This window comes from Lottia gigantea, assembly GCF_000327385.1.
Source record: "Lottia gigantea unplaced genomic scaffold LOTGIsca_46, whole genome shotgun sequence".
Classification (NCBI taxonomy): domain Eukaryota; kingdom Metazoa; phylum Mollusca; class Gastropoda; family Lottiidae; genus Lottia; species Lottia gigantea.
This window is the reverse complement of record NW_008709614.1, coordinates 1,891,210-1,918,351: the sequence shown is the minus strand read 5'-3', so window position 1 is coordinate 1,918,351 and position 27,142 is coordinate 1,891,210. Positions and strand designations below refer to the sequence as shown.

The window sequence follows — 27,142 nt, the reverse complement described above, 5'->3', positions numbered from 1 at the left end:
ATTGACAATCGCGGTTAAAGGGAGGTAACTGCAAATAACCCAGAAGCATACAGAACACATTTAACTGCACATGTGAATAAATGTCTTATGTGGTAGTTTGAGTTGTGCTGTAATATTTTAAGTTTAAGGATTTAAGAGGTACAAGTTCGAAGTAAAATAGGACTTAAAACCTCATTTCATTTCATCCAAAAACTGAGCGACAGTGACAAATACATGGTGTAAATGCGTGTATATACATGTAATCAAACTCAGCCATGCCAATTTGCACGAGATCAGGGGAATTTTAACCAATCAGATTAGGTCTTCGTGATTGAGTCACGTGACAAACAGCACCCAGGAAGAAAAACAGTCACTCTAGCCTATTTTCTTGCAAGTAAGTACCTACATAAAAATCTTGTCATGGAATCTTTGTCTGTGTTTCAGAATTGTAAATAGTTTATGCATACTGTCCAACATTATTGACATATATTTTTGTTGCTTTGGTGCCAAAAAGCCGACTTTGAGCGGCAAAAAATGTGTGATGCTTCTATAGAAATACAGGCGAAGGGTGTGGCCGATTGGTCTTGTTGATGTTCTTTGTTATTATGTCGCCTATGATGCAGTCAATATTTAAACAGAGTCACACTTCGTCTATTTATTTTGTATGAATTTAAATGACATCTGTTAAAAAAAAGCAGGCCTACTAAGAGCAAATTACAACAAATAAGAAAAAAATTCTGGAATAGAATTTTCAGAAAGGAATAGCCTACATGACACCTCACCAAAACACACTGGACCAGTTTTCATGGAATGGTCAAGATGGTATCTTATTTTCTACACTCCTTCAGAATTAAAATTTTGTTTTGTCATGAGATAAAAATTATCTGCTGTAAAATCATATATAAAACCTAAATCTGTCCAGGTTGACATATGTTTTCATCTCCATGTCTCTGAGAATCCTAGGTTGTTGCTACAGACATAAAGGCCTTGGCTGATGTTCTGTAAGGTTTACTGAAAATGACCATAACAATCATTTTTTGGAGCGGATTCTCAAAGTACAGTTCCATTTTGTTACATAGTTTTTATTGTAGCTGTAGGCTACTAATATTGAATATGCTGACATTAGGCAGTTAGATATTGAACATGAACATTGCTGTATTGGATAGAAGTTGATATCTAGTGAAGTATTTTTGGCAGGTGTTTTTGATTATATATAATCAACTCTCTCTGTAATTTAACATCATTTATACAGTACCATGTAGCTTCAGTCTTTTATGAGGCAATGTGGTTTTAGTTTATTATCTGATATGTTACCACAGACCATTGGTTTCAGAATGGCATTTTGATGAATATTTTTATGTTAATTGAAATATAAACTTTGAAATGGTACTTAATATCTGAGTTTGTCTTTACTAAATCTATACCAATAAATCAAAGACTTATTTTCATCCAAATGTCATATGTGGAATTACCATCTTCTATAGTCATGAAGACATGTACTAAGACAGATGATATATTATGCACTTAAACGTATAATTTTGAAATAATGTGAAGAATTCGTATCATTCATTCACAGTCTGTATCTCTACTGAAGTTTGACAAGTGGATCTTGTTTTGATGTCTGCAATTTAAGACCAGTTTTTCTGTTTAAAGAAGTGTGTTTTGGGTATAAAGGAGGAAACCTTTTCAATTCAGTTTTATTTGTGTACACCTTTGTAATGCTTTCAATATGCCAAGATGTTTTGTAATAATCATTATTAAATTGCCAAATGTGTTTTTGATAGTTTAGTGCTATTTTCATATTTTATGTTAAAAAATCTTAAATTTTTAGGCAATTGTTGAGATTAAAGATAGGCTTGTAGGCAACTGTCAATTATGATTGATTTCTGACTGTTTTCTATTAATTAGTCTCCTAAATAGTTAAAAACTATCACAATAAGCTTGGGGGAAAGTTGAAATATAATCTAAAAACATCAAAAAAAATATTGTTTATGTAGTTCATAATGTATTTGTATTGATTAGATTTATGTTGAATTATCTAAATTACATTTATAAGAATAATACATGCCATGTTATATAAGATTTACAATGTAAATGAGTTTAAATTTGATTAACTAGAGTGGTTATAGTTACCAGAATAGATTAATTTTCAAGATTTATTTTCTACGTGGGTTTACTGGGTTACCTGTTCATGAACGAGCTATACATGTGTTGATTACTAGCACAATAGTTGGATCTGGAATACATCTGTAACAAGTTTAGTAAGTAATCAGGACTAGGTAGAAAATTTGGTTGTTTACAAGTTTTGTATAGTATTAACAGTCAAGTACTGTTAATACAAGCTAAGATAAGGTCAGTATGAATCATCAAGATCTACTACAGGAAACTACACTGTATACTTTTAAAGATGGGTTTTCTTAACGTTTAGTGTCAAATTATGCAAACTAATTGAATAATTGGTGTTTCTAATGCATGATCATAAATTAATTTAAACAATCATATCATATCCTTGTATGCTCAGTCTGGATAAACAAAAAAATAATCGGTCACTCAGGGAACCCATCTTTAACATATTATAAATACTAGACTGATAATAAAATTTGGACCTTATATTAGTTTTGAGTGAAAACAGTTCAGACCAATTGTGTGAAGTTGAAATAATTCTTTTTTGCTGTTGAAATAAAGTTTGGATGCAGATATGGAATGAATGAATATTTCTTTTTGCAAGAAAAGGAGTTTATAGCTCTCTTCTTAATAAATGTACATATGTATCATGTACAGGCTACTTTATATGAAATAATTAGACAATATTTCATAGTCTGTCCTGAAATTAATGATTTAATGGCAATTTTTGCATCTTGATTTGACATTTTTTTTATTCTGTTAGCCAAGTTCCTCTTGCCATCATGCTATTCAGGTTTATTCAGGCAATTCAAAAACTTCATGATCTAGTTTGTTTAAACACATTAGTAGCATATATGTAAGTAGATTGCAAGATGATTCAAATGTAGAGTGAACAGATTTTTAAAGATAATATAACTTCCATGGCAACATATTGATATAGTTGAAATATTTATTACACTATAGATGAATAAGTTCATGATTATGACTAAGGAAGTAGTAGAGTCTATATTGTGTAATATGCAGGTCAAATAGGTAGTCACATATCATATCACAATGAATTCATGCTTGGCCATGTCGAGTCTTGTGAATAGCATATTTGGATATTTCTCATGAATATATCGCTATACTGGTCTTTATTGGATTTATATCAGATCATGTTATTAATTACGCAAGATAGTGTCACATTCCCAAAAACTACTGGTCAAATACAGTGACAGACTAATCTACAGGTCTTTTGAGTGAAAGGGTGACATTGGTTAAAGATAATGTTAATTTGTACATCGAAATTTATGAGCGATGATCAAATTGTACATTTCTTAGATGAGATTGTGTCACCAGTATTTCCTCAGCCTAATAATGAGTTTACTGTGTGTTGGGGTTCTGAATAATCTTGCCAATGATGCTCTATTAGAATTTTATCAGGGCTGACAAGATTTGTATAGTTCAACAGTGGATCACTTTTGTTTCTTTACTCCTGAATCTAATGATTGTTATACGGCAAAGGTTACCTTTTAGTAAAGTTCTGCTTAGTCCACTATTTTTAATTGTTTTGTTTTTCAGATTAAGCACCTAGTAAATCTGCCAAGATGATGAAAGCCAAGAAATACGACTGGAAGGATTCCAATCTTGCCTTATTTGGTTCTGATACTGAAAAACAAGTGAAGAGTAAGGAACCTATCAAATTCAAATGAAACAATGAAATTTTGTTGTCATGTGTTTTCAACCTTTATTAACATGCAATTTTAAGTTTCACCTAGTGGCATGCCATTGTCAAAATATTTCATACTATTTCATTTGACCCTTAAGCTAAAGAAAAATTTTTGAAATCCAAATCATTGTTTTTTTGTGTTTTTATAGAGGAATCCGCTGAGTCTGAACCAGCATGGCAGGGAGCGGGTGCTGAACCAGGATTACAGATCTGGAGAATAGTGGTAGGTTCTTTAAATGGACAATAGGTCAGAAATTTCTTTATGGTAAACGTCTTAAGGTTGAAAAATTGTTGGAAAGTTGACCCAGTATGTTGTAGATCCAATAGGCCTAAAGGGAAAATAATTGCCAACAGTAGCTAAATGGTGACCAAATTTATAATATGGATTTATATTTAATATTTTTAATATATATAATAAATATATATGAATCTTTTGTAGAATGGTGACAAGATTGCCAAATTTGTTCTACAAGTTTCCTTGTGGCTTTGAACCATTAAGGGTTAGCACAAATGTTTGAAATATTTGAATTTCTTCATCAATGGCAATCGGATTTATGTTCAAACCGTATACTATTCAAATACAAACTGTAAAGAAATCATTTTTTCATTTGATATTTAAAATGCACATTTTGTTTTTTTAGAAATTTAAAGTAACTCATTGGCCTAAAGAAGATTATGGTAAATTCTATTCTGGAGACTCCTATATTGTATTAAATGTAAATATGTTTTTATGTCATTATACCTTATCAACTGAAGAGCAGGCTAATGCCGCAGTCCTGGAAAGATTTCCCTCATTGTACTCTGCATGACGTTGCCCGTCTTCATCAGGCCCACATGGTGAAGAAAAGTAGGACGTAGAACTTCATTCATTTCATTTTGATTTAATCATATTAAAGTGATACTACGTCTTAGAATTAACATAAAATTATAGAATTTTCAACTTGGCGAATAAGAGCCAGTAGATATACCTGGAGTCATAAATAACATAACAGAATCCTTGTATAATCCGATAAAACCAAAAAACTTAGTAATTATCCATAAATATGCAATTAACTATTGAAAAACGCTTAATATCAAGATTAAGCGATTTCAATAATTACTCAGTTTTATGAATTTTACAGATTTTACAGGGATTCTGTTGTAACTTTATGACGCCAGGTAAGCTAACTGATGAATATATATATATACTCATATTGACCATTTTGAGAACTTTAAGTTAACTTTTTCAGACATTCAAGGAGGGCTCATCAGAAACTTTATGTTATGATGTTCACTTCTGGATTGGTAAAGAGAGCAGCCAGGTGAGTGTCTAAACATATTACTTCTTGTAGCCCAAGTACATTGTAAACTATCACATGGTATTTACCTGATACTTTACAATGGATGAGTTTCTGTCAGGGTTCAAGATCATGACATTAGAATTGTGTTATTGATACACACAACAGAGACTTCTTACCACATAATCACTTAAAAATACGACAAATTTTTTCTCGCATACCCTGGGTACCATGTTGTTTGCTGGTATGGGGATATTTTAGAAACAAAACTTGATTTTGTCCCAGGCTGTTCATATTGCGATACAATGACTATTGGGTAATAGATAACAAGTAATACTTTATCTTTAAAGTTTACTACTCTGGTTATGTGAAGGTTTACTGATAATATCATTTCTATTGATATGATTTGCAGGATGAATATGGTACAGCTGCCTACAAAACAGTTGAACTTGATACTTTCCTTGGTGATGTTCCTGTACAACATCGTGAAGTTCAAGGTCATGAATCTCAATTATTTAAATCCTATTTCAAGACTATAACGTAAGTTGAATCACAACACTGTTAAAATAGTGCTCAATTAATACATCAAGTGTAGCGTGATATAGAAATATTAAAACAGAACTTGAAACATGTTGCTGAAAAGTTCCACACTGTGATCTTCAGACCACTGACTACAACTCTCCTGTTCCTATGTCCGTCTGTTATGTTTCTCCCATTAATGCTCAAGAATCAAGATTTTGTATACACCATAAAATGAAAAAATTATTCAAAATTTAACAATAATTTATCCTTAAGATCTTTTACAGAGCCTTTTAGGGGTTAAAGTATAGTGCTCATTTTGAGATATAGTTGGGAGATGGGCATCAAAGATCTTGAGTGTAATAAAGGTTTTCAGTAAACATAAATGAAAATTTAAATCAAATATTAAGAGAATCTGTATATTTCAGTCTAATGAGAGGTGGAGCTGATTCCGGTTTCCGTCATGTTGTACCGGAAGCTTACAAACCACGTCTGCTACATTTCAGTAAAGCAAGTCGCACTGTAACTGTTTCAGAGGTATATGTTTGCTATTTTATTCTAATCAATTTATAACTTATCAGTGGTTTACTGATAACACCCATGTTAGTAGATGATAAACTTAGTTTTGAAAATATTTAATCCCAAAATCAAGTAAAAAAATTATCAGCCTTGACCTTTAATATATTTATGGTTTGCCAAATTTTCAATCAATTTTTATCAAACATAAACAACAGTAAACAACTGCATTTTTAAGACATTTTTTTACATCTATAAACTGAATTTGTTTTTTAAAGGGTTACTTAAGGAATGGTGTATACTATTTGTTAATTCAGCAGCTTTAGCTAGTTTTGGTGTTGGACCATATATAGATTTGATTTGTGTTATTTTGCTTTAATTTGTATGTTAGTTTTCTACACCAACCAAAAAACTAAACACACCATACTTAATAATACATTTACATATTTAGTCATGGTCTTATCTTTCTATTTTCTTAGGTGCCATTGAGTAAGAAGAGAATAACTGATTCTGATGTATTTATTTTGGATCTGGGTAGAACTGTCTATCAGTATAATGGAGCTAACTGCAGTAAAGATGAAAAATTCAAGGTATTATCTATTCTCAATGCACTTATTTTCAATTTATCTTGATATTAAAGAGATATTAACTTGAATGTTGTATTAATTTATCATTTCTCTTTATACACTGCAGGCAGCTCAGTATTGTCAACAACTTGAATCTGAAAGGAATGGTAAAGCTAAATGCGAAGTTTTGGAAGGCAATGAAATTTCACCATCTGTAAGTGGAATATATTTTTGGTAAACATTTCTAGTGTGCACTTTATTGAGATACCATTTCTGCATTAAGACCGTAGCCAAGATAATTGTCTTTAGATAAGATAGTTTTTAAAGACACATTAACAATTCATCTTTGATAGGAGTCCATTCCTTTTACATTACTTAATGATTTTTGTAAGTGATGTTGTTTTGTTTTGTAGCACCCGTTCTTTGCTAGTTTACAAGATGATGATGAAGCCGATAGTGATGATGAAGGTACAGATGGTGTAAAGGAACTGTACAAGTAAGTCACAGAAAATATTAATAATCTTATAACCTTGTAGGTAAAGAACCTTAACAATAGGGGAATAGGCCCTACATTATATGTATGTATCTTTCCATTTTACAGATCTACAGATTTATAGTGTTTCGTTAATCTCCCCAAAAATTTTACATATTTTTGAGCATTTTTTTGCTTTTTTTCTAAAAATATTCACTCCAAAAATGTCTTAATTTTTTCCTGAAGTTCACTCTTTATAACAGAAATTTTATGTCATATTGCACATAAACAAATTTGTATCAAAGCCATTCTAAAACTAGTTTTTAAAAAAAAATACTCAGTAAAATTCAAGTTTTTGACAAATATGCAAGACAGTATTCAAAATTTTAGGAAACGTTGGCATGAAAGTTAAAAATGGAGTTGTTGCCCCTTAATTGGGTTAAAACCACAATTAAGTATAAAAAAAACTTTTTTTTGGAAATAATTTTCCAAATATACAATTTTGCAATTCATCATTCATTTTAGTGAATTTACATGGTATGCATTCTAATTGCAAAGAATAATAATGTGTAGTTGAATATTCAATACATAATGCCTGTGTAAGATGTTTTACATATTCCTTTTATCAGGGTATCAGATGCTGGTGGAAGCTGTAGTTTTAATAAAGTTAAAGATGGACCAATCAGTCAGGGTGACTTTTCTTCAGATGTGAGACAATATTTTTATTTATCAGACCCGGTTTTCATTCAGAGTTATATGAATAAGACTAGAAAACAAGCGTGTAGATTTTGTCAAAAATTTATTGAAATTGACTCAAGATGCTATAGGACATATCGGGCATTATATACATGAGCATGGAGTATCAGGTATGCATATTTAAAGAGGAAGGGACATAACTATGTCTAGAAGAATATGTAAAATTTGTTGAACTGCATGATTTCATCAGGATATAAAATACTCCAATGTACAAGTATTGATATTTATAGGATGTATTTGTTCTTGATACTAAAGAAGATTTGTTTGTTTGGATTGGTAAAGGTGCTTCTATTGATGAAAGAAAAAATGCTCTGAGCTATGCCCATGTAAGTACATCTTAATAAATTTTTGGAGAAATAATACAGACAAGGCTTATGAGTTTGTGAGCCAAAAATGTGCCAAGAAAGTTTCGTTATGCAGGAACAATTATCATCAAATCAATGTGTCATTATCATAAATATAATATTTAGGGAAGCTTTTGTTTGAAATAATGAAAAACTGTTATTATTGACATGAAAAATAACTGGAAAAGAGCCATGAATTCAAAAGAAAACTTTCATCTTCTATAATTATGAGAATTTTTTATAACCTATCCTGTATTGTTGTTTTCAGGGTTATCTGAGTAAGACAAACCATCCATTTATTCCTATCACCTGTTTCTCGGAGAACAAGTCTGTTGCTAACTTTCAGGCTGCACTTACAGCTTAGATACATAATTGTATGCCTGTCTTGTAGAACAAACCACATGTTAGTTTTTTTTCAAAAAATGAAAGTTACACACCTAATCATATCTTGATAAACTATGGTCACAATGAATGTCTCATAAAAAAAATTTCCTGTAAGAATTTTGATCTTACAATCACTAAAAAAAAATGTGGATTCAGGCATTTGTTTGAATACATCTTTGAAATTTTTTTTATATATTGATATCTGAGACTGTAAGCTTTTTTGATTTGAAAAAAACCTGACATAAATTTTCATAAGCTGCCTTTTAGATATTTTTTTTATAGATTCCCTTTGTATAATATATATTCTTTGATACTATGCTTTGCGTATAGTGTAATATATAATGTTTAGATTTTTTCAAATAGTGCTTTTAATGTTGCATGTTTACATTTTCAGTCAATTTGTTTGTAGTGTTTTCCTATAAAACTTTTTTGTAACCTGCAAGAATTAAATAGAGAATAGGGGAATGTGATGTACATAACTGGCACACCATTTTCCAATGTGCTCCTACATACATTGCCATTGTGTTTTCAAGTTGATTTATGGAGGGTCTGTCTGATTTCTTCTTAGGGAGTTGCATGTGTTAAGAGTCTTGCCATTCAAGTCAATTGTTTATTCCATAATACTCAGTTTACAGTATAAAATATTCCATACAGGTTATTGTTTAATGTTATTATTTGATATTTTAAAACATTCAATATATAAAGAATAGTATAGTGCCTACTTTTTGCACCTCGTTAAAGCAAGTGAAAAATCTGTAAATTCCCCAATCATTATACTATGAAAGAAATCTCTTAAAATGCCTCTATTGGGTTCTCAAAAAAGTGTGACCAAGATTCGGTTGAAAATTGTTTCTTATATTAAACATGAATTTTGTTAGATTAATCAGATAAAGCACTAATATCAGAGGTCAAACCAAATACCAAATGTGCCTGTCTCAAACCTCACTTGTTATTTAATATTTGTGTCATGAAGTCTACAGCTGTATTGTTTTATTTGCTCAGTATTATGTCATTAAGCTCTATGTTTATGTTATGCTATATTTCTATTTTGTTATCTCAGTTTACTCTGTCATTTTCTGAATCAACTGATTATTAAAATCTATCAAATTCTATTATTATATTTACATTTGAAGAACCCCAATTAAAGGATGATCAGCTGATCTGTTAAACAGAAACCGCGTGCGATAGAGTTTTTTTTTTAGTCATATAATGATTAGTTCTCTTCTCCATTCAAGGCTCGCAGTGCATATTGAACCGTGTATATGTAATGCCTATACATACAAAAATGCGTTCTGTTCTTCGTATAAAATATCCAGAGAGTCAATTTTCGGTCATTGTTCTGAGGGTAAATAATAGACCAGACACACTTCGACATGCCTTCTATTCTGGCCAAATTCCTAAATAAACACCACAATCTATTTCATCGTATCTGTGGTCAGGGGCGGCGATCAGTTTTGCAAACGGGGGGCATATCTTTTTTGGGTACTTGTCGAAGGGGCAGGCTCCTTTTTGAGAATTAGACACCCAGAAACGCGATTTCATGACATTTGCCAGCGAATTTAAGATTCAATATTATTTGTATAGGGCCCGTGGTATGCCGCTGAGATCAGTTTGTAGAACAAGGGAACTGTTTTTTTTTTTTGAAGATTGAAACGACTATTAAATGGAAATAAACATTAGTTATTCTTCCGTGACTCTGAATAATGCAATAATGATTATTGCGATTAGCGTTCAAACTATTTTCGCAATATGTAATAGGCCTACAATTATCTTTTGACCTCTCTTCGAGCTGATGTGCAATATATCGATACCCAGATAATACCAGAGATCATCGTCGGCCAATTTCCTAATCGATGCATATCACGATTAACTATTATATTTATTTACATATTTACGAACTATAATGGTCAATTGATTGAATGGAGTGAATATGACGTAGTATGAGTATCATTTGCTGCAGATGGATACATATACTATGACGCTAAATGAAAACTCTTCTGTAAAATAATAAACATTTATTCAAATACAATACGACATTTCTCTTGGTATCGTCTTAAAACATATCTATTTTATCTTTAGACATTTATTTTTTTTCATCATATACACATTTTTACGCACGACAATATGCCAAATCAAGCTTATAATAAAAAGGCTAAGGTCGAGAAAGAAAAAAATGCAGGAGAGCATAATTACATAATGTTACAATTATAGGTCCACGGTCCAGTCATCGACAGTGAAAGACTATTTCTCAAAATAGCCCATTCAAGGTTTACACACTTGAGCCAGGTGTGGAAGGCGGCCAAGAAGATTGCCTAAAAGCCACCTCGAAAAGGGGTCATTCAAAGGGGAAAGATTCACGACCGCCGGCAAGCTCCTTTTTCATTCTGGGAAACCGACCTCATTCATATGGTTACTAATCAGGCCAACAAATCATCTAGTCTGACACGTTTCTGATCTACTGCCAAGAGCTACCAGTGGCATCCACCTTTCATAAACTTCTTGTCTTCCCATAAAACATTTTAATGTTAATATAATATAATGTGCTCAACCCTCTCACAATAATGGCAATATGTCGAGTCAATCGTCGACCAGCCATCATGGCATGCACCCCGGTTATATTTTCCTGAATGGTTGCTGTTCAGTACCATTCCTAGATGCCAAGGCTCTTTCTGCCATGCTTGAATTTCACAGCCCAAATCTTTAAGATCAATTAAATCATGGTGGCAAAAGTTACAATCCATTTGATATATCCTACTTAGGCAGCGATTCGTCGTACATTAATTATTTGTCTAAAACACTTGACAGATGATTTTGACGGCTCATCGAAATAGAGTGTCCATTCTTGAATTTGAGAAAAAACCTTTCAAAGGATACGAGTCTTGTGTTTTAATGGAAGATTTGGGGGAATGTATACCAGCAAGTTGTAATTTTTAAGTATGACTTTCATTCTGTGAGATCTGATTAATCAATTAACCTATGTGCGCCAAATTCACGGTAAATCTGAACAACCATATATACATCAAGTTTTATCAAAATTTCACAACTCGATTGCAATCGAGAGAGTCGACAAGATAGCTACAGTGTATCGTTCATAGTGCATTTGTTGAACAATAGAAGCAATGGTTTAAGTATTTTTAAGGTCGGGTAGCTTTAGCTGGAAGCATGTATATGACAAATTCGAGCAAAGTCAAGAATCATGCCTTTTAGTGTTTCAGAGATAAATTTTAAAGTGTTTTCAAGAACATGGGCAATAACTGATACTAAATATTTTTCGATTTTTCTGATTTTCGATAGGGTTTATCCTTGGGTGATTACGAACACTCACACCAAGTTTCGTCAAAATCCATCAAGAATTGTCTCTTCTACAGTGTTTACGAGCTAAAAATTGAACGCGTTTTCAACGGCAAGGGCAATAACTTATACTAAATATGTTTCGATTCTTCTGATTCTTCAGACCGACCGACCGACATGGGTGACAGCAATATATGCCCCCCATTTCCTGTGGGCGTATAAAAATGATATCCACAGATATTTTACTTCATCCCATTAAATTGTTATACTATTATAGATTATGTCAATTGCAAGTGACACCGGGTTAAAAAAAAAAACACAACAAAAAGCACATATAATTATGAATAGTAATTAAGTATTTCGATAGTTTAGCAAACATAAATAACAGACTGTTCAACAAAGTGGGGCAACTGTAATTGTTAAATAATAGAAATCCTTCAACGAAGAGTGACCATGGGTATATCATTAGTAAATTAAAAAAGACTCAATTTCGGAATATTTCCCTATAAGAAATGCTGTTTGACAGGAGTCGCTGACCTCAAGTCTACACTTGGTTGTTATTACTATAGGAATCTAATTTTTCACGCAGTGTAAATCCATTTTCTGTTTTTGGAAATTTTGGCATGGTACAATATTGTCGAAGAAAGGTTTCACGAAATTTGGTACTCATTGTACAATACAAAACAAAATTCACAGCATTATTCACTAAGGCAACAATATCCATAATATCCCCAAGAGGCAAGTACACCGTTTCAAAAAAATTCGCTTTACACGCACTAAGCACTATCAAAATTCCTTGAGGGAATTCTGTTACAATAAATAGAACAATCACAGATATCAGCATTTTCGTAGTTCGAGAATGTTCCTTTAATTTAATGCCACTTGTACCACTGAATTTAGCTATGATACTCCGTCTTCGTTTCACTTGGACCTGCATTTGATACAATAACATACATCCAAAGACTGTAATTAACAAACACGGTGTTAATTTGGCCACTATAGCGTACAGCCACACATTTATTAACACTAAAGGCGTAGTATCATTACGACCAAGACGTAAGTTTTCTAACACAAATATGGTCGAATTTGTTTCGTTGGTAGAAACGTGAGCAGGCTTTAGCTCGTTAGTTAAATAATTTGGTATCATGACTATCACTGATGTAAAGTATACCAAAACAACTAGATATTTTGATTGTCTCATACGTGCAAGACGAACTACGCGAGCTCGTGTTGGAGAACGGATATGTAAGAATCTAATAATTGATAAAGAGACGCATAGCCATATCGATATTGTATGCGTAACGGTTGTCAGATTTATATGGAACAATAGAAATGTCATCCAATATATGCTGTTTTTCTCTGGAGTGCCAGCTTCTGTCGGATGCATGCAGTAAAAATGTACTGCAAACGGTACATACGATAACATTGTAATTATATCCGAGATAGCTAGTCCTGTTAAGATATGATTGACAGGTGTGTGCATGTGTTTACGTGTTAAAACAGTCACATTAAATATATTGAGTAATATTCCAGACATACAAACACACAAACTGACATAGCCATGGTAGGTAGAATACCACGTTGAAAATCTATCCAGGTTGGGATCGACCTGAGGTCTTTCAGTCATTTTTATCTCAACTTCCGGGTCACATCGCACGTTCTTCTCCAAGTACCTGGAATGTAAAATAGTGCATAGTTACTTTAAAATGTTTAACAAGAGTGAACCCTAGTAGGACTTTTATGAGTTGCATTGTTTAAACACCCATAATCTACGATGGAAAAAATGATTTAATAAGTTACACAGTTAAAATAACTTGACTGTTGACTGTTATACCTCTTCTCGCAAGTCACTTTTTAAAGTTTGGTGTTGGTAAGATTCCGCATAATAGTGTCCATTATCTTAACCTATTGTGTTCAAATGGAAAATAATTAAAGTCAACAGCTTTGTCTATATTATTTAAAAGATATATTCTCCAGTTTTATCGTCAGGAAAACAATCTTTACTTAGCTGATTAATCTCCGCCATAGTAATAATAATGATTACTTCCTCTTTAGATTTGTCCGCCGGTTAATGGCAATGGTTCTGAATTTCTTAATGCTTAAAAGTAGAAAAGTTACTCTATGCGTTATTTAATATTTGAAACAATCACTTCTGTGAAGATACGCGAATTAGATTAAATCAAAGCTGTTTACTGTCTAATCCTTCAAAGTATTGATTTATTTAAATAGAATTCCCATTAAAACGATAATATTTATAAACTTAGCGCGTCTTACATCCATTAATATATAGATTAGTAATTGAGATGTGTCTTTAGCCTCCATGATCCCTGGATCAAATGTTAAACTAACCTTTAAAGTTCATTAAAATCCCGGCCTCCTGCAATTATACAGAATTAGATTGAACATTTCCTTTATGTCTGTTAATGACCAAACAATGGGTTTGTTATTTTCTCATTATCTTCCTACACTAAATATATGTTATCGAACCCGGCCCTATTAGTTCTCTTTTAATATTCTAAAATGAGAACAAATCGAACTGTACTAAAGTAAATATGACAACTTATGGAATCTAATTGATACTTTTACCAATATTTATTGGTTTCTGTTTTGTTGTTGATGATTGGAACAATGATCTCTATTAAACTATATTCAACACTGGTGACCTACTAATTACAATGAAATTTAATCCGAAGACTAGAGAGAGACGGAATACCACTGTAACCATCAGTATTGAGACACATTACAAACAAAACAGTATAAACAGAAAATCAGTTGTTTAGGTAAAGTATGGCTACTTATACAAGAACCTCCAAAAAGAGTTGATACTTGGTACTAGTTGTTGTAAAGATGAAGTGAATTGAGTTTTACGTCATAGGCTACTCTTCTGCACCTAATTGGGTTAATGAAGACGTCATGCAGTGTGCAATGCGGTAAATTTTGCCACGACATAAATATAAGACTACTCTCTTCTGATTTCCATCCGAAAGTATCATCTCGACATATGCCGGGATTGAACTCTGGACATAAAATGAATAACTGGGTCGAATATTATTACCATCCAGTAATATATTATTTCCAAAGACTATTTATAATAAGAGTTGTATTCTGTATACAAGCAATATCACAGAAAAACAGGTTAAAATCGTTGAGAAATCTTAAACACGAAGTTAGAAAAAAAAAAGTATTCTCAAAAATCTTTCGCCGTAATTGTAATCCTAGTCTGTACAAGCATTATCCTTATTCTTTCCCTATGCCTCTCGATTTGAGCCTTTTTCAATGGTGTAGATTAGATACATAAATCTAGAACTAGAACTGACAGGTTACCTTGGATATTTCAAGAACAGCACACATCGCAGAGAAACAAACATTCATTACATTGAGAAGTTGTTTCAACAATGTTTCCACTTCAGTCAATTGTTTTTACAAATTACACTGGTTCAAATAAAACGTTAAACTTTCTCGATATAAAGTTTTACACAGACACTGCGGCACATTCGAACACGTCCATCTACCGTTCCAAAGATACGACATTATGATTTTAAGTGAACATCTTAACTGCTTGAAGGGTAACAATTGACATATTTTAGGGGTTGATTAGAGTCTTAAATATATGTAAATAGTGTTCAGTAAAATCGCTTCAATTATAACTAGAAATTTTGCTTTTTATTTAAATCTTTACTGGTTTATCCCATGTGAGAGTATTGTACGACAATGTCTATGATGTGCTCTAGAGGAAATAGCCTCAAAACTATATCAATGTGAAGTGAACCTCAATATAATAAATATATTTATGAACTTATATACTCTCCAACATGGCGAAGTCTCAAAAAAAGATGATTCGTCAATATAACTTCACTCAACGATGAACGTGTGCGTGTCACGATTTGGAAGGTTATGTATTTCTATTTAGTATACGTGTTAACAGAAATAAAAAGACATGGTTCAAGGAATGTTGATACCAGGTTTTCAAATTAATGACCGTCCTCTTGACGACCTGTATTTCTCTCTTTTTAAACTTACATAAACCGAAAATAGACTTTTCCAACGAGGGTTGTTGATAACAATGCTTCAAACATCAATGAAAAACTAATTCAATTAATGACATGTTCTTAATGTAAACTAAGATCAAGACAAAGTCCACATTGCAGAACGAAAAGCTCTTTGAAACAATGTTCAAACAGGAAGAAAGACTATTTCAGATATCTAGTAAACATAACGGACAATCACCCCGAGATAAAATCAACATTTCATCAACTACTGTTCTCTTTCCAACTTACAAGATAATTGCGTTTCAAAGTATCCGTAATCCATTATCCAATATCCAATAATAGGCCTGCATGTATCCTTTACTTAAAACGCCATTGTATTTAGGCACTAATCAAAATACATGCAGCTATGTTTTCATACATAAAACATTGGTGTAGAGCTCGGGATTTTAAACTTTTATTTCAAAAGAAGACAGCACGTACTGTCATTTCAAAACAGCACTTACTGAACACAATCATAGTATCTGACCAATTGTACTGAGAACATCAGTTATAATAAAGGAAAATGAATAAACGATACAATGATATCAGATTGGAACGCAATAATGCCATTCATTCATTTCCGCCCAAACTCATTAAATTGCAACATTTATTCATGAATTTGATCGTTAGCCGGAAACGTGGAAGCTGGAGTGAATGTTAATGTATTGAAAATTAGAATTTAGGTGGAGAAAAGATAGACTTTAGATTATGTAGTAGACATTAACTACGGGGTTTCCGGTGTCGTCTGTATTGACCAAACACGTTTGTGTTTTATAACTGATACTTTTATAGTAATTTATAGTATAACACCCATGTATATACCATTGAAGAATTCAAAAAGTGTATTTTGTGATCACTAAAACCTTTCTAATATAATCTAATAAATTGCGGCACGTCTATCATTATTTCGTGTCGTAATTTCCTCAACCAGTTGAATTATTACAGAAAAGTGTTATATTTAAAGCAATTTACATTTGTATAGCATAGAATCATATAAAGTTCTGTAATAAAATAAAATACCGAGAGGGGAACTGTCTGCAATCAGATGATTCAAAACTATTCGTCAAATCAATATTAAGTGACCGTTTTAATTTACACAACCACCATTTAGTCACATGGGTCACAAATATTATCTGTTGCATTAGTAAAGAATTTCCTTGAATTGAATCAAACAGCAAATCAACAAGCGCTCGTTTTACTCGAAAAAAAAACAACAGAAATTAACCAAAAGGAAACATTCAATTCAGTTTTTGACGAATTAAACCCTTTTTCCATCTTAATTCTAACAGAATTCCATTAACTACTCTCAACATATTGATTGAATAATGGAACAAAAAAGACAAAACCTGCAAAACAAGGTCGTAAAACAACATCTTTTGATTCCATTATGTCAGAGTGCATAACAGAAATGCGACAGAAATATCGTGTTCTTTAAAGAGAAACTCGAGATACACTCGAATCTGTCTTTGAGATACACTCGAATCTGTCTTGATAAGCAGAAACAGAAATATTTGATCATTTCTAGGGTTTAACTCGTACAATAGAAATATTTAATGATTTGTCTGGTACAACACGTACATTTAAAACCCAATTGAAATATTCAATGATTTGTCTGGTACAACTCGTACAATTTAACCCAATAGAAATATTCAATGATTTGTCTGGTACAACACGTACAATTTAACCCAATAGAAATATTTAATGATTTGTCTGGTACAACTCGTACTATTAAACCCAATAGAAATATTCAATGATTTGTCTGGTACAACACGTACAATTTAACCCAATAGAAATATTTAATGATTTGTCTGGTACAACTCGTACAATTAAACCCAATAGAAATATTTAATGATTTGTCTGGTACAACTCGTACAATTACAACCCAATAGAAATATTCAATGATTTGTCTGGTAGTACACGTACAATTTAACACAATAGAAATATTCAATGATTTGTCTGGTACAACACGTACAATTTAACCCAATAGAAATATTTAATGATTTGTCTGGTACAACTCGTACTATTTAACCCAATAGAAATATTTAATGATTTGTCTGGCACAACTCGTACAATTAAACCCAATAGAAATATTTAATGATTTGTCTGGTACAACTCGTACAATTAAAACCCAATTGAAATATTCAATGATTTGTCTGGTACAACTCGTACAATTAAAACTCAATTGAAATATTCAATGATTTGTCTGGTACAACACGTACAATTAAAACCCAATTGAAATATTCAATGATTTGTCTGGTACAACACGTACAATTAAAACCCAACTGAAATATTTAATGATTTGTCTGGTACAACTTGTACATTCAAACCCAATTGAAGTATGTAATGATTTGTCTGGTACAACTCGAACAATAAAACCCAATTGAAATATTTAATTAATGATTTGTCTGGTACAACTCGTACATTACAACCCAATTGAAATATTCAATGATTTGTCTGGTACAACTCGTACTTTACAACCCATTTGAAATATGTAATGATTTGTCTGGTACAACTTGTACCTTAAAACCCAACTGAAATATTCAATTATTTGTCTGGTACAACTTGTACCTTAAAACCCAATTGAAATATGTAATGATCTGTCTGGTACAACTCGTACATTACAACCCAATTGAAATATGTAATGGTTTGTCTGGTACAACTCGTACATTAAAACCCAATTGAAATATTCAATGATTTGTCTGGTACAACTCGAACAATAAAACCCAATTGAAATATTTAATGATTTGTCTGGTACAACTCGTACATTACAATCCAATTGAAATATGTAATGATTTGTCTGGTACAACTCGTACAATTAAACCCAATAGAAATATTTCATGATTTGTTTGGTACAACTCGTGCAATAAACAAAAATATTTAATCATTTATCTGGTAAAACTCGTACAATAAAAACCAAACATAAATGTTCAATGATTTGTCTGGTAAAACTTGTACAATAAAATCTAACAGAAATATTCAATGATTTGTCTGGTACAACTCGTACATTACGACCCAATTGAAATTTTTAATGATTTGTCTGGTACAATCGTACATTACAACCCAACTGAAATATGTAATGATTTGTCTGGTACAACTCGTACTTTACAACCCAATTGAAATTTTTAATGATTTGTCTGGTACAGCTCGAACAATAAAACCCAATTGAAATATTCAATGATTTGTCTGCATATGGTACAACTCGTGCAATAAAATAACAACAAAAATATTTAATCATTTATCTGGTAAATCTCCTACAATAAAAACAAACATAAATATTCAACGATTTGTATCACTCAAATGTTTCGTTTCCTTGATATTCTAGGCCAAAACATCTTTATTCACTTTTAATTTTGCAGCCACTTTCTTTTTCCACCTGGACAGCGACTATTTCTGAAAGAGTAAGTCCCGAGGGACATCTGTACTTAATTTGGTACTTGTATCACCAAGTCAAAGATTGTTTCAGCTATCTACTGCACTATAAGGTTATTTGTGTTAAGGACAGACAATAGATGAGTGGACAATAATCGGCCCTTTTATCCACCTGTTATTTTTCTATCACTGTTAAACAGCAAATTAGAATACAATTTATCTTATTGAGTGATCAAATACTTCTAAATTGAGACAGTAGCTATCCTTGAAACGTAGACAATCAAACGTCCAGTTTCATCTGATACCGGCAAATAAACAAGTATAATTAATGGTCTTCTTTAAGACCAGGGATTCCGTACAATTTCGTACAAAGTCTACACAATATATCTACCAAGGATTGTAAGCATGTACAAGAAAATGTAACGTATGACTTAGGTTACTCCCGGAAATGCCACACTCAACGAGGTTGTTAGTTTTCACACTTTTGACACCAAATCGATTTTGGTCGATTATGTTCATGATGTTTCGTACTCAGAGGTTTGGTATCGACTGCAAACATTGATGGGATTCTTAGTTCTTAGCAAACTTATAGGCCTAATGAGGTTAGTAATCTACGGCAATCCCCAAAAAGATTTCTGGTACATTACAAGTTCTAGTATGAATTCTAATTCACTCAAATACCCCGGGGTTTTCTTATATATTAGATCACTCAGTGAGGTTTATAATCCATTGCAACGCTCTATCAGGCTTTCAGTTTTATAGAGGTTCAGCGAGGTTTGCCGCTCAGAACAACAATTCTACTTTCAATTCAAATTCATATTAATAATGATAACCAATGTATTGAAAATAGTATAGTGTAGACCTAAAAATTGGTTGCTTAAAACCGCCTCCTTATATCATAAATATACATAAACAACTTACTAGTTTTCCAGAGTTTCCATGTCGCATCTCTGTAATCCAATCGGTTACTATTTCCTACTCCTCATACGAATCTTGTTCATATTCCCAAATAGATCATTTATCTCCAAGCAAACTTATAAATTATATTAATTCATTGTTGGTCGGAAACTTATGTTAGTACATTCCAGGTAGTGTCCGTCAGACTATTGTTCTATCGACATTGATTGACATCAGGTATCACTGCCTCAGTCGTCCAATCTGAATTATCCGAGATGGTCTGACACTAATTACCATTTCACATAAAGAGTTAATTATAATGTACATCGTTACATCCCTTAAAAAATTGAGATCTCTGTGATTAATCATTGCCACGAAATAATTTCCTAATGAGACAAAATTGTTACATTTTGTAAGATATATTGACGAAAAAGTTGGAGGGGGCATAGAGTGAACATGACTACATTTAGAATATAGATCAGAGGGTTTTTTATCAATCGTACGTGAGTTTAAACACAATCATCACAAAATAATAAATTTGCTCCGACCGATTTGGGTCTATCAGCTGTTAGATTAGAAGGCAGATTGACTAGATCTAGCTAAATGTAGCTCGTAATTTGATATAAGGTTTATAATGTAATAAATGAAGAATGATAAATGATCAATTCTCATCTTAATGTTGAAGGAATCAAAAGCAAACTGTAGATGGATTATCTAAGCTGTTTGAATTAAAAGAAACTATCAGGGCAACCCAATAAAGATCTCGTAAATCAACCAATATAAGGTTTTATAACAAACAATTGATTAGATCTCAGTTAAACTGGATGAACAAAAACCAATGAATGATTAAAGAATTCTTGATTTGAATCGAATGAAATATAGTTTTACGTCCCACTATCTGTCGACTTTAACAGAGAGCCTAATCGACACAATTTTTAAAGAACATCTTGGGAATGAAGCTAAGAGTTGACAAGAGTACTAGTTTGAAATGCTTATACAAAATATATTAACACCTGAGGGATGTTTAATACACGTAAACTAGATTAACGACCGAGTAGTCATTATACGAGTATCGTAGATTGACGAATGAGGAGTTATTATACGAGTATACTAGATTGGCGACTGAGGAGTTATTATACGAGTATACTAGATTGGCCAACGAGGAGTTTTTACACGAGTATACTAGATTGGCGACTGAGGAGTTATTATACGAGTATACTAGATTGACGAACGAGGAGTTATAGCAAGTGTAGACTAGAATGTTTACCCGTATTAAACATCCCTCAGATGCCAATATATTTTTTATAAGCATTTTAAACTTATTTCAAAGTGGAGTTTTAAAAAGCGTAGACTGTATTGACGACTGAGGAGTTATAATAAGTGAAGACTAGATTGACGATTGAGGAATTATTATACGAGTATACTAAATTGGCGACTGGGGGTTATAATAAGTGAAAACTAGATTGACGACTTGAGAAGATATTAGAAGTGTAGACTATATTGACGATTGAGGGGTTATAATACGAGTATAATAGATTCTTGGAGTCATAATACGAGTACACTAGATTGGGGAATGAGGAGTTATTATACGAGTACACTAGACTGACGACTGGGAAGTTATTATACGAGTAGACTATAGATTGGGAAATGAGGAGTTATTATACGAGTACACTAGATTGGGGAATGAGGAGTTATTATACGAGTACACTAGACTGACGACTGAGAAATTATTATACGAATAGACTATAGATTGGGAAATGAGGAGTTATTATACGAGTATACTAGATTGACGACTGAGGCGTTATTATACGAGTAGCCTAGATAGGGGAATGAGGAGTTATTATACGAGTATACTAGATTGGTAGGTAGATGACAAGTTAACGTTCGCTTCTAGCGGATGCTGATATCGCAAACTAGGTAGTTGTTGGTAGTCGTAGTAGTTGGTAGTTGGATTGGTTCAAATTGGGTGATTCTGTGTTGTTGGTTTGGTTGTTGATTCTTCGTTAGATCTGGTCGGGCCGAATGACATGGCGGTGAAACTCGGCCCTGGATGGTGTGGCATGAGTTACTCGATCTCCTTCATTCTTTCAAACTCGTTCTGATCATGGTATTTCTTGTTGATTGGTAGTCGAATGGTAGTCGTTGGTTTGGTTTGGTAAATATACTAGATTGACGACCGAGGCGTTATTATACGAGTAGACTAGATTGGGGAATGAGGTGTTATTACACGAGTATACTAGATTGACGACTGGGGAGTTATTATACGAGTATACTAGATTCACGACTGAGGAATAATTATACGAGTAGACTAGATTTTAGAAATAAACATTCTAATCCTGTCCCTAACTACTCTACATTAACATTACCGACTCGGAATCAGAAATCAATTTAACTCAAATACGTGTTTTAAAGTAAAATTTGGAAGAAAACTTCTAACAAAAACTTACCAAATTAGATGAGTTTCTGCCATGCCAGAAGATCTAATCCTTTCTGTATGTAATAGAACTGCTACTAAAACTATTCAAATTTTCATGATATGAGAAACCATAAACCTACTATTTCCATTGATTAAAATTAAAATTACTCGCTTGACACCCATTTAATTACTTAATCAAATTCAAGACACTCGTAACTATTACCTGTAGATAGGTTAAAAGGTTACCAGTTCAAAAACAGTTAAATAATAATACATGTAATGAAATAAAAATATACCGGTTATTCATCATCAGTATCATCATTTTCAGAATTACCACAATATGATTTATTTTCAGAATACCGTTATCCCGAAAATTGTTTTTTATTATGTTTGAACAGACAACTCAATATTGATGATGTTCATGAAAAGCGAACTAACAAATACTTTAGGTTAATACTGAGGCGCTAGAATTTTGTTAACACACAACTCCAATATTAGTAAGTCCTGATTAGAATTAGTATGTCGGCAGCATGAGCTCAAGACAATTCCAAAAAAATTGGATTGTAAGATGGATCTTTTGCTTTTCTGTGAACTCTGTGGTAGGGTATATTTTGGACATTTTTGAATTCCCTCCCCTGGAACTAATTTCGCCTCCACCCTCCCTGTAAAATTCGAACAGATTCTCAACTGAAGTCTCAACTATTGCACCCCCCGGGAAAAATGCGGCCGACCCTGCACGTTGAGCTGGTTACGGGCCTGCATAACTCTCTAACTTACAACCCAGAAGTTCTCAGTGATATCTTGCTAACTCTCTACGCTCATAACGTACAAGTTCTCGTTGATACCTTATAATGCTCTCTATAACCTAAGTTCTCAGTGATATATCTTATATAACTCTCTTGACTTTACAAGCTCTCAGTGTATGTTATATAACTCTACTTTCAACCTACACGATCTCGGTGAAATATCTTTTATAACTTTATATACTTATATCCTGACCTTGATGTTAAAGGAAATATATTATATATCTTTACACTTACAACCTAAAAATTCTCAGTGATATATTATATAACTCCCTGTACCTACAACCTGTAAGTTTTGAGTGATATCGTATTAAACTTTTTCTTATTACGAAGACGAATTCACTAGACGACATGCTTTGGATGAGAAGTTATTATGGAACATTAAATATATCATATCATTATTCACCAAAGAATATTTTCTTACATATCTTAACAGTTACATCTTTCTTTCATGTCAACTAATTAGACATATTATTACGATTATATAATGAAAGTATTTTCCAGAATCTATTGAAAAGGTGAGAAAAACCAATATGCGGTTTTAACGAATATATAATACGTGTCTCAGTATTATGACTAGTTATCAAATAGCCTATCATGAACTCGATGCCATCCTTTGAGAGTTCTACAAATTTTAATTGGAATAAACATGTTAATTTTTTTTGTAAAATTTTAAATCAGGAATTATACCAAACGCAAGATTTAACCTCTCCTTCAAATTTAAAAAACAGCTCTTCTCTTTCTTGGAAAAATAGAGCAACATAATCAGATGAATGATAAATGTATATAACTGTTAATAGTTATATTGCTTTTGTGATTGTAGTTTTGATGTTTTTAGTTTCTATGTATTAGGCTATATGTAAAAAGGCCAGGCCTAATTTTCACCCTTATAAAGATTTTATTATTATTATTTTTATTATTGTTACTAGTACTTATAGACGTAATACAGAATAGTTTTGAAAATTCAGACAACAATAAACTTACCATATCCCTGGCATACAAGGGAAATAATTCGGGAAGACATCTCGCGGGAAAATCATGCTGATAGTCTTCTGTTCAGAGAGTTGCCCTGCTCTTTGCTTTGGCTATGAGTTATCTAAATGAAATATACCGTATATCTTGCTGTTCTTTATCACATGATCTGTTTCCTTTATAATCGAACTATTTTCAGATAAAGTTTTACCAATGGTATTGTTCACTTACTTCTAAAATCGCATCTAAAACTCACAAATATATACCATTTGATTACAATAGTTCTATTTCATATCATGAACAATATCCACATCAAGGCAGCTGACACTAGTATATTTTAGGATTGGAAAATCAAAGTGATACTATTCAGCAAAAGGCGCTGGCACCGGGTTAAACAGTGATCACCTATGTTGATGTAATTGTTGAAAAAGGAAATCCATAATTCTATTAACATAAACAAATAAAATACTAAAACGATCGCAAAACCAATGCGTGAGACTAAACAGTAGTACGTGTGTTAAGATAATAAATCCAGCATTTCAATTTTCACCTTTCATCTATGTTGGTTGCACGACGCTAAATTAGATTACAATAGAAAGTTGTTATGAAACATACTGTACACAACATCATTATATAGCAAAATATCTTCACTGGAAACTTTGATTCCCAGTTTCGCAAAATCTATTCATTATCTGTATTTTCATAAATACGATCAAAATAAACGCTTTTAAACCATCGAAGTGTGAAAGTTAGTATTAAAAAACGTATTAAAACAATAGTTTCCAAAGGATTTATCCAACTATCGGCGATTTATTGATAAATACTTATCCACTGACAGTTTGATGGTAGCACAATATTTGAAAAAGTATCTGCACACGGTGACAACTTACTTAATTCAGAGAATATACATTCCATGATAGCATCAATCTTAACAGACACTACGCTATACGCTACCATATTGCAATCGAACTCGATTCTATGATATAATAATAAATTAGTTGGGAATAAAACTTATTCCAGTGATTTCGATTCAAGGTTCGCCGATCCAAGCCTGCAATGTTATTCCATCGAATCTGTACGTAACCAATAAGTTCAGTAACCTCTGTATATTCAATACCTATAAGGCACCAGATTCCATTCCAGTTGTTAACAGTTTCACAATGTCAGTACTTGTATTCTAACAAAATTATTGTATATATTCAAAGTTAAGAAATTCCAAGAAAACAGTCATTATAGTAGGTAATTGATGGACACTGGTAGAGATAGTCTAATGGTTTTAAAGTAAATCTGAGATGAAATCGACAACTGAAGCAGTATGAATTAGAAATTTCCCACTCGTATACAAGACTCTTCGCACGATTTTTAACCGATGTGTTTGGAAAATTACACGATTTCTAAACCGGTAATAAATGACATTATTTTATATGTATCCACCAGGGACGATAATGTTTCTCATCAACTTTCCATTTTATCTACTAAACAGTGTTTTTATTGTCTTATATCTTATTCCAACGTCGAATACATTATGTGCCACAGACAAAATACAATTTGTAGGGTAAATATCTCAATTTGAATTTAAATATAGTAAATCAAAGTTCGATTTTATGTTTTGTTAGATCTTGTCTGTCATTTTTCTCACCAAAGAAATCTAGACTCTTTCTTTTAGGCACAAGTACTGTTTTTATTTGTGTCATTCGGTTTAAAGGCCAATGGTAGAATGATAAACACATATTATAAAATATCGCCTTAAACTCTGTCATCGGTCTGCCTATCAGAGGGAAGTTTTTGTAATACACAGTTTACGAGTACCAGTGACGAAATGCTTATATCCTACCATGATTTCAAACCTGTAAATTAATATCAAGATTTAATTTTTTCTATTTAAATTTAAACGTTGTATACCAATACCAAATTGATTCAGATATAAAATCATGCAATCATCCTGATATACAAATACAACTATGATAAGTTTGAAATAAAACAACCTCCAAATAATTGGCATGCTGTCAACAGACACATACATCATTTTCAGTGGTGTATGTTGTAAATACTTATTTTTTTCAATGAAGCACACTTCATACTTAAAATCTCAAAAAAGGCAACGTTTTCAGTTCATTCATAGAATGCAGACAGCATAATATACTGTATATATATCATAGTCGAACATTCTAAATTAACAATATGTATATTTCAAAATCAATATAAAATTGTCTTTTATTTAGAATAGTTGTCGGGGAAGTCTAAATTCTTCAACATTATTTTGTCCAAAATCAGAGACTATTGAAATCAATTAGCTTATATCAGATTTGATATAAATCTATTACATACATCTTGCCAAAGACAGTCTTTTTTTAATCTGAATTACAAAATATCACGCAATCAATTATAAAAGTCTAAATTAAAAAGTCATTTTACTTCATGTTATATCCATTAAATCCATTTCAATCTATTTTATCATCTCAAATATCCTCGTTCATTTCTTTGGTCACCACAGGTTATGATCTAAATTCTCTCGCACTGTTTTGACCACCGCTTTGTCAAAAAGTAGAATTCGAACTTAGTTTGAAGTGAAAATTTATCTGTTTCACAATCACTTGATCGTTAAAAGAGTAGGATAATGCCTGGATAGCTTTGGAGTCATCAAACCTGTTCGTAGAAAACTATGTTGAAGGAAGCCCTAGTTTCTTAGTCGTATCACATTTGTCTATTATATCGTGATGA

The 27,142-nt window shown here is 32.2% G+C and overlaps 2 protein-coding genes across 2 annotated transcripts; one reads left to right on the top strand and one right to left on the bottom strand.

The window, feature by feature from the left end:
* The first annotated feature begins 312 nt into the window (after positions 1 to 312).
* Positions 313 to 9,817, top strand: LOTGIDRAFT_192582 (hypothetical protein). Its single transcript, XM_009061225.1, has 13 exons — positions 313 to 373; positions 3,664 to 3,768; positions 3,961 to 4,034; positions 4,453 to 4,527; positions 5,041 to 5,112; positions 5,501 to 5,628; positions 6,036 to 6,144; positions 6,603 to 6,713; positions 6,817 to 6,903; positions 7,103 to 7,185; positions 7,791 to 7,869; positions 8,148 to 8,243; positions 8,530 to 9,817. The coding sequence occupies exons 2-13, from the start codon at positions 3,690 to 3,692 to the stop codon at positions 8,623 to 8,625; spliced, it is 1,089 nt and encodes a 362-aa protein (XP_009059473.1). The 5' UTR covers positions 313 to 373; positions 3,664 to 3,689; the 3' UTR covers positions 8,626 to 9,817.
* Positions 9,818 to 12,480: 2,663 nt separating this feature from the next.
* On the bottom strand, positions 12,481 to 13,563 carry LOTGIDRAFT_124239 (hypothetical protein; the record flags this gene model as incomplete). The annotated part of the gene is made up of 1 exon (XM_009061224.1): positions 12,481 to 13,563. One exon carries the CDS (start codon positions 13,561 to 13,563, stop codon positions 12,481 to 12,483), a length of 1,083 nt encoding a protein of 360 aa, XP_009059472.1.
* Positions 13,564 to 27,142: the final 13,579 nt, after the last annotated feature.

Bases quoted from the DNA above. Each gene is read 5' to 3' on its own strand.
- LOTGIDRAFT_192582 (XM_009061225.1), top strand. From the start codon at position 3,690: ATGATGAAAGCCAAGAAATACGACTGGAAGGATTCCAATCTTGCCTTA. The intron at 5,629-6,035 runs GTAAGTTGAATC...TGTATATTTCAG, and splicing joins TCCTATTTCAAGACTATAAC to TCTAATGAGAGGTGGAGCTG. The intron at 6,904-7,102 runs GTAAGTGGAATA...TTTGTTTTGTAG, and splicing joins GCAATGAAATTTCACCATCT to CACCCGTTCTTTGCTAGTTT.